At 49.0% G+C, this 14,015-nt stretch overlaps 6 protein-coding genes across 6 annotated transcripts; 2 read left to right on the forward strand and 4 right to left on the reverse strand.

Moving 5' to 3' along the window:
* Window positions 1-467: 467 nt before the first annotated feature.
* BKA67DRAFT_517795 (uncharacterized protein) lies at window positions 468-4,218 on the forward strand (the record flags this gene model as incomplete). The annotated part of the gene is made up of 3 exons (XM_046097940.1): window positions 468-1,037; window positions 1,090-3,054; window positions 3,121-4,218. 3 exons carry the CDS (start codon window positions 468-470, stop codon window positions 4,216-4,218), a joined length of 3,633 nt encoding a protein of 1,210 aa, XP_045958861.1.
* A 958-nt stretch (window positions 4,219-5,176) lies between these two features.
* On the reverse strand, window positions 5,177-5,758 carry BKA67DRAFT_565672 (uncharacterized protein). Its single transcript, XM_046102822.1, has one exon. It carries the CDS (start codon window positions 5,697-5,699, stop codon window positions 5,187-5,189), a length of 513 nt encoding a protein of 170 aa, XP_045958862.1. The 5' UTR covers window positions 5,700-5,758; the 3' UTR covers window positions 5,177-5,186.
* A 919-nt stretch (window positions 5,759-6,677) lies between these two features.
* On the forward strand, window positions 6,678-8,065 carry BKA67DRAFT_565676 (40S ribosomal protein S7). Its single transcript, XM_046102823.1, has 3 exons — window positions 6,678-7,016; window positions 7,330-7,412; window positions 7,477-8,065. The coding sequence occupies exons 1-3, from the start codon at window positions 6,855-6,857 to the stop codon at window positions 7,841-7,843; spliced, it is 612 nt and encodes a 203-aa protein (XP_045958863.1). The 5' UTR covers window positions 6,678-6,854; the 3' UTR covers window positions 7,844-8,065.
* A 426-nt stretch (window positions 8,066-8,491) lies between these two features.
* On the reverse strand, window positions 8,492-8,888 carry BKA67DRAFT_565677 (uncharacterized protein). The gene has a single exon (XM_046102824.1). It carries the CDS (start codon window positions 8,851-8,853, stop codon window positions 8,581-8,583), a length of 273 nt encoding a protein of 90 aa, XP_045958864.1. The 5' UTR covers window positions 8,854-8,888; the 3' UTR covers window positions 8,492-8,580.
* Window positions 8,889-9,265: 377 nt separating this feature from the next.
* On the reverse strand, window positions 9,266-9,538 carry BKA67DRAFT_565678 (uncharacterized protein). The gene has a single exon (XM_046102825.1). It carries the CDS (start codon window positions 9,495-9,497, stop codon window positions 9,336-9,338), a length of 162 nt encoding a protein of 53 aa, XP_045958865.1. The 5' UTR covers window positions 9,498-9,538; the 3' UTR covers window positions 9,266-9,335.
* A 540-nt stretch (window positions 9,539-10,078) lies between these two features.
* Window positions 10,079-12,262, reverse strand: BKA67DRAFT_565680 (dynactin p62 family protein). Its single transcript, XM_046102826.1, has 2 exons — window positions 11,815-12,262; window positions 10,079-11,611 (listed from the first exon to the last, which is right to left on the reverse strand). The coding sequence occupies exons 1-2, from the start codon at window positions 12,117-12,119 to the stop codon at window positions 10,219-10,221; spliced, it is 1,698 nt and encodes a 565-aa protein (XP_045958866.1). The 5' UTR covers window positions 12,120-12,262; the 3' UTR covers window positions 10,079-10,218.
* Window positions 12,263-14,015: the final 1,753 nt, after the last annotated feature.

Raw genomic sequence — 14,015 nt, forward strand, 5'->3', positions numbered from 1 at the left:
GCCTAGCCAAGCATGCCTACAAAGAAAGTGAACGGACCGGCCCGCTGCGCTATTTGCTACTATCAATATGGTCTACTTTAAGCAACCTGGCGAGTGTGTAATCCAAATCAGTGACTTGAACTTTTCTTAGTTAACTCGATCGGGAATATGAAAAGCGCCGTATCAATATGTCATGTAGCAGTCAAGCCGTAACTATGTAACGACGCGCATAGCCAATCAACCTCCCCAAGCAGATATTTAAGCGCCGAGGCAGACATGGCAGATTCTGATTAGCCTTATAACCTGTGCCCTATTTCCAGGATTGTTTTGCAGCCTTTCATCTTGCAGCTTTGAAAACCCCGCTTAGCATTCTGATAGAAGCTCATTCCTGTTGCAATCATTATCGTTCAGGGCGAAGCCATCCTGCTAGTCCCCAATATCGTCAAAATTATCCATCAAGGGGCAAGCCATATACCGTCCTACACAAAATGGCACCCCCCTGGTGGGAAAAGGTGAAAAACAGGATCAAAAAGCGACGGCAAACCTCCATCCTAGAGCCCACGTCAAATCCAACTTCAATTCCATCAAGAACGACACCTTCACCTACTTCGTCCCAGCCTATAGCTGAGCCAGCACCCGGGACTTCGTCACAATTACCAGCTTCTAAGCTCTCCTTGGGGGCAGATAAGGACTCGCAGCTGCCGAATCCTCAAGAGCGACTTTGGCACGAAGCCTACGATGACCTTGAAAAAAACGAGCCTAAAGTGACTCAGGCCTTTGAAAAGATCATAGCCGCTAAACTTGGCCAAAACGAACCGAGTACTCAGCTCGATCAAGCCGCTGAACACGTGATAACAGCTTCGTGGAAGCCAACTACCGTTCAAATGCATAAGTTAGTTCTTGACGGATTGGATCGGACGGAGAAAACGGCATCTGTCAAACAAGGTCTTGGGAACGTCCTGCAAGCCGTGCAAACTGCGAGGGTACTTATGAATAGCGCTGTACAGTTCGTTCCACAAGCCGCCGTTGCTTGGGCTGGAGTGTGTCTTGGGCTGGAGGTATGTTCTTCTAGCACAGGAAAACGGTCTATTTCTGACTTACGGTAAACAGGTTCTATCAAACCCCATTGCTGAAGATCGCGAAAATCGCGAAGGCATCATCTACGTACTATCGAGAATGGAATGGTATTGGAATCTGGCATCCCTTCTTCTCGATGAGAACAGCAATGAACAATCATTCGCAGGACTACGAAGCCAGTTGGAGAAAAACATCCGGCAGGTCTACGAGAAGCTTCTCTCATATCAGCTCAAGAGCATCTGCCTTTACGATCGCCACTGGCTTGCAACCATATCTAGGGATGCATTGAAAGTTGATGGGTGGGCGGACCAGCTTAGCAAAATCAAGGAAGTCGAAGCTGCTGTCCAAAGAGATATGGAACAATACAACACTGAAAAAGCCACGATATGGCTTGGGAGGCTTGCGGATACTGCCAGCGCTATGGAGAAGAGTCTCCAAGACATTCACTTGACCATCCAGAATCAAGCATTGCAACAAGAGAGGAGATTCCAAGATGACAAAGACAATCAGTGCTTACACGACCTTTTCGTGACAGATCCCCGCAAGGATAAGAAGCGCATCGAAGAAACAAAAGGCGGCTTACTCGAGGGTTCTTATTCCTGGATTCTCGAGCACGATCACTTTATTCGATTTCGAAACGACCGTCAGAGTCGGCTGCTCTGGATCAAAGGTGATCCTGGCAAAGGCAAGACTATGCTTCTCTGCGGTATCATCGATAAAATAGAGCAGAATCCGTCAGATTTGCTGTCTTATTTTTTCTGCCAAGCCACTTCGAATGAATTAGACAACGCGATATCTGTAATGCGAGGCCTGATCTATAACCTTATAGACCAAGATCCTTCGCTTATTAAGCATGTACGAAAGAAGTATGATGACAAACGCGAAAAGCTCTTTACCGGTGCGAATGTTTGGTATGAAATTCGAGACATAGCGACAGCTATATTCGAGGACCCGAGCCTCAAAGACGCGACTATCATTATTGACGCCTTAGATGAATGCAACACTGACCGAGAACTGCTACTTGATTTGATTGTCAACTCTTCAACTGTCAAATGGATCATTTCTAGTCGCAATTGGTCGGATATAGAAGCGAAGCTTAATAATGCGAAGCAAATGGACAAGCTACATCTCGAGATAAATCAAGATGCCGTAGCTAGAGCTGTCAATTTTTATATCGAGTATAAAGTGGACCAGCTGGAAAAATCCAAGAAGTATGACGAGAAAACGAAGGATGCCGTCCGGCATTACTTGACTAGCAATGCCGATGGGACCTTTCTGTGGGTAGCCTTGGTTTGTCACCAGCTTGCAGATCAGAAGGTCCAAAAACGACACACGATTGGAACGTTGAGGTCATTTCCACCAGGTCTTAATGCGCTTTATAAGAGGATGATTGAACAAATTTCTGAATCGAAGGATGCCGAAGTTTGTCGCGAGATCCTGGCTCTGGTTTCGACAGTGTATCAACCTGTCAGTGTGGATGAATTAAAGGGCTTGGTCCTGTCTCTCAAAGACCTTGGCCAGGACGAGGTTCAAGAAATCATTGCGTCATGTGGCTCTTTCCTGACTCTACGGGAAGGCAGCATCTTTTTTGTGCATCAGTCCGCCAAGGATTTCCTACTTGAAAATGCATCTGATGAGATCCTATGCTCTGGTATCCAACACCAACATGGTGAGATCTTCGCAAGGTCTTTAGACCTTCTCTACAACACGTTGAGACGCGACATTTATGATCTGCGTAATCCTGGGTTTCCCGTCGAAAAGGTCAAAACCCCTGCGTCTGATCCTTTGGCTAGCATTCGATACTCTTGCATCTTTTGGGTAGACCATCTCCAAGACTCGGGAGTTGTGACTAAGGCAGGCATGAGTAAGGAGTCGGAGTTTACCAGTAGTATCCTGAAGTTCCTGAGAAACAATTATCTCCAATGGCTAGAGGCTCTAAGTCTAATGCGTAACATCCCGGAAGGTGTGAAAGCAATAGAGAAGCTGGAGAAGACACTGGTAAGCTTTTATTGTGCTTTAAACAAAGCTTTCACATTATTAGTAGGAGAATCTAATAATGTACAGATCGAAACTAACTCACAAGAATTGCAAAGTCTTGTCAAAGATGCTCGCCGATTTATTCTTTCGCAGAAAGGAGGCATCGAGGTCGCTCCATTGCAAGTTTATACGTCAGCCCTTATATTCAGTCCTACCAAGAGTTTGATCAGGAGATTATTTAATAGGGAATACCCTTCTTGGATCAAATTAGCGCCGAAAGTTGAGGCAGATTGGAACGCTTGCTTACAGACACTCGAGGGCCATACTGGTTCGGTATGGTCCGTCGCGTTCTCGGCCGACGGGCGGGTAGCGTCCGGCTCATCCGATTCTACAGTCAAGCTATGGGACGCCGGCTCTGGCTCTTGCTTACAGACACTCGAGGGCCATACTGGTCCGGTATGGTCCGTCGCGTTCTCGGCCGACGGGCGGGTAGCGTCCGGCTCATACGATGATACAGTCAAGCTATGGGACGCCGGCTCTGGCTCTTGCTTACAGACACTCGAGGGCCATACTGGTTCGGTATATTCCGTCGCGTTCTCGGCCGACGGGCGGGTAGCGTCCGGCTCATACGATGATGCAGTCAAGCTATGGGACGCCGGCTCTGGCTCTTGCTTACAGACACTCGAGGGCCATACTGGTTCGGTATGGTCCGTCGCGTTCTCGGCCGACGGGCGGGTAGCGTCCGGCTCATCCGATCGTACAGTCAAGCTATGGGACGCCAGCTCTGGCGTCTGCCTACAAACGCTCGATGTTAACCGCATTATAAACTACATTTCATTTGACCCAGATAATAGCTCCCATCTCTTGACCGATGCAGATGACATATTTCTGACGTCATCTCTTACCGACCTTATGCCATCGACCCGAATTGCTTTATCAAACGCTTATAACCAGCATCGATATAGTATTAGTGCTAACCGTGTATGGATTGTTCAAAATGGTAATAACCTTATTTGGTTGCCTCCAGAGTGTCGTCCTGTAGCGTCAAGAGTAGCAGGATCAACGATCGTAATAGGTAGTAGATCAGGTCGTGTCTTGGTAATACGACTTGCTACGGCGGTAGGCGCTTCACCCTATGACGAGTTTCTATCCTCCAGCGAGGCTGTTCACCCCGCCATCTTTTGAAGCTAGTATAACATAGATCGTATAGGACAGATAGATATATAAGACTCTTCGCCGATAATTCAATATAATACACCACTTATAATTAGAGCTTCGTTTCTAGTTTTGGTCGAAATAGTGATAATATTTATAAGGCCCACCCTTCCGTCTACACTTATAGCCCGGACAGGCCCATTTAATGCCAGTTAGCACGTTTTCCAACGTCGTAACATTTCTCTCTTATTTCTCATATCTTTGTAAAGGAGGGTCTTAGGGGTCGAGTTCAATATATATCAAATAAATATACCCATAGAATTTTGTAGAATCTTGTAGTATTGTCGATTTACGATTCTCTGCGAACAAGCTTTATGGAATTACCTGCTTATAAACATATTAACAGTACCATTGTAAGCTGTTAGTAAAGTGCATTACTGTGTTATAGGACTAGTTGTCTGTCTCCTAGGCTGTTCCATAGGACCTGTGCTAGGGAAGCACAGGGCAATAAGCGCTGCTAAGAATTCCTTTGAAAACTCCATCACAGATCTAATAAAAGGGCAATTACTCTTCTTCTTTAGCCTGATATAGACTGCAATAACACCTATAACATTTCTCACAAGCGGCTTTATCCGCTTACATACTGCAGCTGGCAGATTGCTAGTAGCTGCCGCTCCCATAGACGTAGGCTTGCTCAGCCCTGTCAGACTGATGGAGAGTTCCCTGCTTCTAACAGTTACAGTAAACCGTATAGTGCCTAGCTGAGTCCAGCTACAAGGACTCTCTTAGCTGCCCATCGGTTCGATAAATATCCAGAGCTTTCAGTCCGGGTGAACTGAACCTTCAGCTTCGCGATTTGAATTATTTGCCTATACATAGATGCGATCCAGCTTGTCAAGATTTAGAGATTGTGGCATATAGGTTACGAGGATCCAGTACAATCCAGTCCTTGTGGCCCACGCCCACGCCCACGCCCACGCCCACGCCCATCAGCTACATTAATATGCCAATACCCCGATAAGAATTAAGACGACCACGGCACCACTCACGGCTATTCTTATGATAGCGACAGTCGACAAATGAGCCCCGGTATTTTTGTTTGAGGACTGTAATGGGTTTGACGTTGGCGTTGAGGCAGTTGATGTAATTCCAATCAAGGCTTGAGCAGCAGTCTGGTCGTGACTCAACCTTGCAGGAATGATATCCTCTGTTTGACATGTGATTGATTGGCAAGGGATAGATCGGCAATATTCAAGAAAAGGCGGCGAAGCTTGACAAGTATACCAGTTTTTGTCATCATCCGAGTCATCGCATCTTTGCTTGCGAATCTCGTTACAATGGCCTGATGAGAAACTTGAGGGTCGAAGGTCCAGTTGGGGGCAGTAGCCGGATCCGTCGGCAAACGGGTCAACCGTGGAGCAGCCGATGAAGCGTACTTTGGCAATATCACGAACATAGAACTTGCCTTCCGATAGGCAGCTCAACTCGAGCTCGGTATTAGGGTTCGACATTAGCTGTCAAGCAAAGGTATGCATGGGAATGCAAGCGTGTTAAACAGAAATGAAACCGGATGAGCCCAGAACTTCGCAATACTTCCTTCAAGTGAAACGACTATATGTCGTACCCGGGGGCAGCAACAGTAGACCAAGGCACCGTACTGAAAGGTGCATCATTTCCTAGATCATGGGAAGCCACAATAATCTACCAGCTGAGCTAAGCACTTGTCCAGATCAAAGAATAAATACATCAGTCAGGACTCTGGAGCATTTGCTGTGCGATGTAGTCTGGAGCTGAGTAAACGAAAAGCGTCCCGAGGATAGTCTGCAGCAGAGGTGCACCCTTTTGAGATGTCATCGGGATCAATATGCGCCGCATAAAGCGTATTGCCAAGGGTGCAGATATGGTGATATTGTCATAATGGAAAACGAGGGCGAGAGCGAGGCTTTTTTTTTTTTTTTTTAATTCTTTTTTTTTTTTTTTTGTGGCAGAATGTCATAAGAATTTACCAAGTCCCACGATGACACACGAATGATCAATGATGTCTTGCCAGTATCGAAGTCGCCCACGCATCCATGGTTCTATAAATGGATAGAGGTGCGGAATAGTTCAAAAACAAAAGGCTCATGATGAGACGAGTTCGGGCTCAGATCCAACTCCCAATTGATTCTACTTGGAGGTAGTGTCAGGCTTTGTTGTATTAGCATCCAGCTTCACAACAGTAAGTAGTCCTCAGTACTTAATATGACAGACATGAAGATCTGTCCAAAAATTTAGCACACTGGAGATTACCAATCGTAGGATATTGTATTCAACAATGACACTACTGCATGTCAGTCTTGCCAATCTTTGCCAGTCTTCCAGCACCACTTGCAGTAACCACTCCTACCACTGACACTATTCAATACTGCGGTTTGTTCTAGACTAGTCTTGTCTAGTTAGTCTGGCCTGGATTGGATTGGTTCAATTGGCCAACCAACCCCACCATTTGAAATCACTTTAGCCGGGGTTTTCCCACCTTTCTGTTCGCACCTGCCCACAATTCAATTTTGCTTGATGGCCCCCCCAAAAATCCGTAACTTTTTATCCAGCGCCTCGCGATCGACTTCTCTCAACCTCAACGACAAGCCTGACAACAGCCAGTCTCACCCAGAGTCCCGTCGCCCATCATGTCTTCCCCCGCTCTGAACAAGATCGCCGCCAACAGCCCTTCGAGGCAGAGCCCCTCCGAGTTGGAGACCAGCATTGCTGGTGCTCTGTACGACCTCGAGAGCAACACTGCCGACCTGAAGGCCGCTCTCCGACCTCTGCAGATTGTCTCTGCCCGTGAGGTAAGATAAAGCAAAAGAGCCGATGAACGTGAATTAGATTCCTAGATCCGCGACTTGGTCCTGTTCCTACGATGGCTTGGAAATGCTATGATACATGAAAAAAGGAAGATGAAGCAAAGAAAGAGAAGAACCACGACATCCCGAGCGATTCGTATCCTACCTAGACTTCCACCACGACATATATCATATTTCAAGCCACTTAGCAATACAAAACATCTGAAGGAATAGGACGGGAAGCGGTCCAAGGAACATTCATTTCCCTTCAGAATGTCTGTCTCCTGGAGCTCGCCTGCTGACTTTGGATCTTGATTAGATCGAGGTTGGCCACGGCAAGAAGGCTATTGCCATCTTTGTCCCCGTCCCTTCTCTCCAGGGATTCCACCGCGTCCAGCAGCGGTAAGTTTTCCCTATACACGCATCCTCCTCGACACAACCCGTCCGGCCACTAACAAACCACCAGCTTGACCCGTGAGCTCGAGAAGAAGTTCTCTGACCGCCACGTCGTCTTCCTCGCCTCGCGCCGCATCCTGCCCCGCCCCAAGCGCTCTGCCCGCTCCCGCAACACCCAGACCCAGAAGCGTCCTCGTTCCCGAACTCTGACTGCTGTCCACGACGCCATCCTGACTGACCTCGTCTACCCCGTCGAGATCGTCGGCAAGCGTCTCCGCACCAAGGAGGACGGCAGCAAGCTCCTCAAGGTTGTCCTTGACGAGAAGGAGCGTGGTGGTGTCGACTACAGACTCGACACCTACTCCGAGGTCTACCGCCGTCTCACTGGCCGTGGTGTCACCTTCGAGTTCCCCCAGTCCGGCTCTACTGAGTACTAGGGTTAGGCAGTAGCTGCACGGTGGGGAACCAAGGCGAACCGGAGTGACGAAACCCGGCGTTTTGACATGGAAGGGCATTCGGAAGGTATTGGTTCAGCATACATGACTTCGATGATAGCATGAATGGACTTCTCTTCCCGGCGTAAATACCAAAAAGGGCATGGCGTTCAGATAGCTTGTGATATTAATTAACGAGCATGGTTTTGATGACAAGCCCATAAATCCACTTCTTCTGTCTCTTGGCTCCATGTGATGTCCTTACTTAGTAGTTCACGTATGCCCCATCAAGAGGAGGTAATTTCAATATACATGTACCCTCGTTTTGAATATCATCTACTGAGCTTTTGACGAGCCATCAACCTTCACTCAAGCCCTCTCGTAAATGTCGTGATATATATTTCAAAATACAAATGTAAGCTAATCTCAGATAGTAGGATATATTTAGAATTGCACCATAGTGTGAATTTCGGTCGAAGTTCACTACGCATATATTACGTCCGGCGCTTCCGTTCTAGCGGATGGCACACTTCTGGTTAGAGCAGGAATCATCTTCATGAATAATATGAGTAGTATCCAATTGTTCATCGTGCGGTACTACCTATCTCGTAGGCTGGTCTTGGCTTCACTGACAAGCCCTTAAGAGGGCTGCCGCTACTAACCCAGGACACCACGAGGCCGCCAGACGGCATACTATCCTGAGTGGGTCCCGAATCGAAAAAGAAGGGCAGAACAACTGATCAGGCCATTCTTTGCATCCCGCCCTCCTGACGTGTCTGCCATAGTGATGCTGGATTGATGACTCCACCTGGCAAGCGCAAAGCGTGGACGGCATCATGGGAGTTGATAACGCCATGGGCTCGTTTGTTCTTGACCCGCAGGTGGCAGGAACCAGAAGCAACTCTCTGCCAGGACTCGACCACATCATGATTGAGCTCGTGATCCCAGGTACCAAGTCTTGTAAGTGTAGCTTGCCTTCTTCCTATGATAGATGACGGCGCATGCTTCTTCATGCTTGCTGTTCCAGAATACCATACTTTCCAGCTGCGGCATACTTAGCGCAGCTAGGCTAGCACTTTTTATTATTATTAGTGTATGAACACATTCTTACGAGGGGCCGTCTTTGTTAGAAATGATGATGTGAGTGTTGGCGATCGTGGACGGGGCCAAGTATGGGATAGCCAACAGGAGTTGGAAAATTGTCGACCATCGATCACATACGAGATGGAAAGATCTTCAAATCGACGACTTCTCGAGGCCAAAGCTTCCAACCAACGTGGGGTCTGCGACCGGTTTGGCATCTACATGGTCCAAGTATAGCGTGTCGCTGTCCAGTGCCGATGTAAACTGGTCGTTGAATTCTTCAAAGATGGATACTGTTCGGAAGTAATCCGGCAGAGCGAGAAGAAGAGCCACAATATAGCCGAGGTGCGAGGAGCCTCGACCTGCTGGCCATTGACCCAGCCGTGATTTGGGTCATGCCATCTGGTGTCAGCTACCTGCTGTTGGACCAAATCTCCGTCATCTTCATGTTCGAGTCTAAAATGATGGTTCTTGAACCAGTGTTCCGAGTCGCTGGGGGTGGAAAGGCGCTTAGCTCCAGTCCCAGACAACCTGTGGGCTGCCAGGTGTGAAGAACAGAAAGCAGCTTCAGCATGGCATATCTGACCGTAGGGCTAATATGTCGTGACGTTCATGGCCATAGCTCGGTCTGCTGACAACGGCAACAGGTATACCGTGGAAGCTCAATATCCAAACAGATATGTCGAATGAAACCTCTTCGTCGGGTAGTCATATATCCGAGTTCCTGTAAGCGTCATGCCTATAATATTAGTCAGAGAAAGTTCTTTCGTTCGACAAAGACTTGCCATTCTTTGCAAACGGCCGCGCAAGTAGTCCAGCCGCGACGCTTTTGGTGTGAGATTTCCTCCAGGTTCATAAGACGGATATCCGCATGCAATGAAGCCTAGGAGCTACCATTTCTTGCTTTGAAAAAGAATTCTTTGGCGCTGTCAAGCATCCGCACACAGGAGGCGTTATCGCTCTGTCTCTTTGACACATCGAGATAAAAGCTTGCTAACTGCTATGCTGTATTACGGTCAGGATTTCACACTTAAGTTGACATATGTTGAGTGAGGATCCTGCAAGTGTGATAACCAATTAGTGCGATAAGGGGCAATGATGGGTATCACACCCCGTTAGTAATATACAATAGTGTGTCTGCAGATACGATCTGTTGCACCCAACAAACCAATAATTGTCTACATCAACCGGTGCTAAATACTTAGCTACTCGTAAGTGTGTTTTTTTAAAAACGTGTAGAATGCTTTTGTTGTCTATCTTAAAAAGGGGGTATCATGTCTCTATCATTATCCAGTCTATTCCTGACTGATCTTTCCAATCCCAAGCACGCACCAATACGCCAGCTCTCTCTTCTCTTTTCCATCTTTGTCCTTGCCCGCCGGAGCACTGACATGGTCACCGGTGGGGTCGCTCTCCCACTCCAGTCTCACAAACATGGGTATCTCTAGTACATCCTCATCCTCTCTCAAGGGGCCGTCTCCCTCAGACTCGCCGGCTTTCTTTAAGAGAACTGATTTGTGCTCGATGTTGAGGGACGCCGGTATGACCTCGACGACAATACTGACCCAGTTGCGGCCGCGCTCCCAGACCTTTCCGGGCTCAGCTTGATGCATGCTGTCCGCGCGGTCACGTCGCACACGATCCTCCTTGAGGACCTCATTGATGTCATAGTCATCCGAATTGGCATCGATGGTGAACTGAGGGCAGAGTACTGTGACTCGTGACGCAAACCGGCCAGGAGTGGTATTGGGCGTAGCCAGACTAACCTTGATCTGGTCAAACATGAGGTTTTTGAATGTGAGCAGGTATTGCGTAGGTTTCATAGGGGTGAGGAAAGTTGAGGGAACCGCAGGGGCTCCAGGAGGTATGAGGGGTTTGATGGAGATGGAGGGGATAAAGCCTCCAGCCACCAGCCTTATGCGCCACCGCGTATTGTTCACCTTGGCCTCTGGCTTGCTCAGGATGTGCCGACATGCAGGACATCGTTTGGCCCTCTTGGAGCGAAGCAGGTGAGGAATGGGCCATAGATCCTCAGAGAATCGGGCCCCCTGTTCAACTTGGGAGGTGGCTTGGGATTGCGTGACTGTGCCATCGAAGCCAGCCTGTCGTAGGTCCGAGATAGAATTAGCCTCGTCAAGATCAGGTAGCCGAAAGCCCTCCTTTGACGTTTCAGCTTCGCGCATGACTGCGGGTCTGCTCTTTGTCTTGGTGGTAGACACGTTACTTCCTCCACCCGAGTAGAGGCTCATGATCCGGGAGAGTGCCGTGGGAGAACCATATCCATAGTCTCCCAAAGTTCCACTTAGACTGCCAGAACTGGTGTTGGAGTTGGCGAGTTGAGATTGATAGAATGATTTCATGGCTGCAAAACGTGACTTGGCGGAACCTGTATCGACCTCTGCATCCTTTCTCGCTGGCAGAGCATCAACAGCTGCAACCGGGATGTCGCTGTTCCCATCACCATGGCGTATCTTGGCCAGTTGGCCAAAGATGCCCTGAGGCTTGTCGAACTTGACGCCGATCTCGGACGAACTCCAATTACAATATGAGCAGCACAAAACCCAGGGGCCGGGTGCTGGCGGTGCTGCGTTGTCTGCCGTGAGATGGGAGGCTTCCGGTGCTGGCTCAAGGGACTGTACGGCGAGGGGACCGACACAGACCGGACATTGGAAGCAACTACGGGTGCATCTGTAGTGGATGTCGCCGACGGTCAGCCATTGGACGACAGGTGAACAGATCGAGGTGCAAGTTAGGAGTTGGAGAGGGGACTAGGCCCATCCTGTACGCTATGCTATGCGATACGACATGCTATACGGCACTGTGTACCTCGCCATGGATATGAAATGGTAGCACATTAGGGTTGTAGGGTGCATAGAACGCGTGGCACATACCGGTTGCCCTCGGTCTTTACGCTGCTAGCACCGACCTCGAACAGACAGCTGGGACAGTAGATGGTCACAAGCTCCTCGGAAACGCAACGCGGACAGCGGATTTGGTTGCAGTCGACGCAGTACAGAAGGTATTCTATGGGGTACAAGCTGTAGCTCGACCTAGGAGCACGGGGATCGAAGGCATGATCGTCATCGTCGGGTGCACCTGCTGTAGAGGGAGAGGGTGTGTCTTCGGACGAACGCGTGCGTCTCGCAGAATCGTAGCATGGGCATTGAATGTAGCTGTAAGGATTGAATGAAGCCATTGCTGGTTGTAGGCGGTGCTACATGGCCGCAGAGTAGTCGCAAGAGCTGACGCTGCAGTAGATGTCTCGTCAAGACTCAAAGGCACGAAACGAAAGCCAAATCGGACCTTGTGCTTGCATGATGAAAGTCGTCCATGTTTAACCCAGACAGGTTGAGGCTCTATCCTATCGATAAGCACACAGCTGGGGCATTGCAGCTGAATGACTAACTAACGGTAGTTAGTGCCTGGCAGACCTGCGAACTTTCAGGTGCCAGCAACTGTGTGAGACGCCATGTATAACTTCAACCTGGACTACGGTACAGTAGGTATTCACATACGCAGGCAACGAGTGCGTTCGTGTAATCTGTACCAAGCAATACTTAAGCAGCTCGAGAGAACGAGAACAGCATCTCTCTCCGGCCATAGCCTGGCTATGCATGGCCGTTTCACACCAATTGCATGTGCAGCTATGCGCTAGGGAGAGTCCGACTGTTTTCAACCGAAGCCCTTCGCAGATGCAGCGTTAAGTTACAGCCCAAGAAGGTGCCAGGTGCATTCGAATACCAACCGGTACGCTTATGAGCATAGGCAATATAGTAGGCCAGGTAGTGACACCATAGGTCTGAATCATACTTTCCAACGTCTGTCGGCATGGCTACCAGGATGCCCCCAGAATTCCAGAATTCCAAATTCCATAATTACAAGACTCCAGATTGCCGCCGGCGCCGTAAAGAATCTTCACGTGAGGGTTTTGTCCTGAACATGTCATCGCCCATACCATGCCATGTAATTAGTTTTGGCCCAGACTCCACGAGCTTCGATTGTGAAACAACTAGATCGTCATCAACTGTCGTGAATCCTCCTGCATGTTCCTACCACGGGTTTCTGCTTTGTCCCATGCTGTAGTCTATATGGCGGCATTCCATCGCGGCTCAGTGCGCTTCCCGCTTCCCGCTTCAGTAGAGGCAACGTTTCGACGCCGCCATGTAAATCAAATGTCTGACGCGTCTCACCATGATCCACCGACAAAACCCTTGTCGGCGCGACATTCAGCATACTGTTTGCCGAAGGCTTGCATGCGAACTGAGAGACCGGACCGTGTACATGGTACTATCTATACATAGTACCAGTGGGAGGCCACCCGTTTTTCGCAAATCCCTTCGAAGCTATGACAGAACGATCAACCTAGGTTAGACAATATCCTAGTTCCAAGGATCTGGCTCGCTAATCTGATTAGGTACAGCTGAAGGGTCGGACACGCCCCCGCACCTGGCCGCCGCAGCTTGTCATCATAACGCCACCAAAGTTATGAATTACAGGCGTTTGGAGGGTGGCCAGGTGGGGTTCGCATCTAGCTAACAGTCAAACGCGCCATGAACTGTGCTTGTATGTTGGCTGCAGTAGACCGTTCCAGGGGCAGTGTACACAACACCAGATACGATACCTAGCTGCAAGCAAAGATGGGGATACGAGCGAAGCGAAATAAGCTATCTAAGCCCTGCTCGGGCTGAGCAAACACAGACTACACTACACTAGGCTATACCCCTAACAAAGTCGGGGTGCTTATTAGATTTGCAACAATACAATGTGTCGATGGGAACGGCACTGATCAGCTCGATGGCCTGTCTGCCTTCCATGGGCTAAAGGCCTTGTCTGGTTGGACCTGGAGTTGCTGTTCACCAGGGTATTAGTCTAGGCGACTTCATCCCATCCGCTACGCGCAATGTTTCTTCAGGTCGGGATGGCTTGGCTGCAATTAGGGTTTCCCATTGCCAAGGCCCGGGAGCGCACGACTATCACTATCCGTTATCGCTGACCCCACCAGCTCATGCGTCCGCCCATTTATTAACACGGTCACAGCAAGCCACCTTTTCTCGAATATGCAACATGAGTTGTCAACTCTTGAACAATGGCT

The sequence above is a fragment of the Truncatella angustata genome (genome assembly GCF_020726525.1).
Source record: "Truncatella angustata strain MPI-SDFR-AT-0073 chromosome Unknown BKA67scaffold_4, whole genome shotgun sequence".
NCBI classification, from domain to species: domain Eukaryota; kingdom Fungi; phylum Ascomycota; class Sordariomycetes; order Amphisphaeriales; family Sporocadaceae; genus Truncatella; species Truncatella angustata.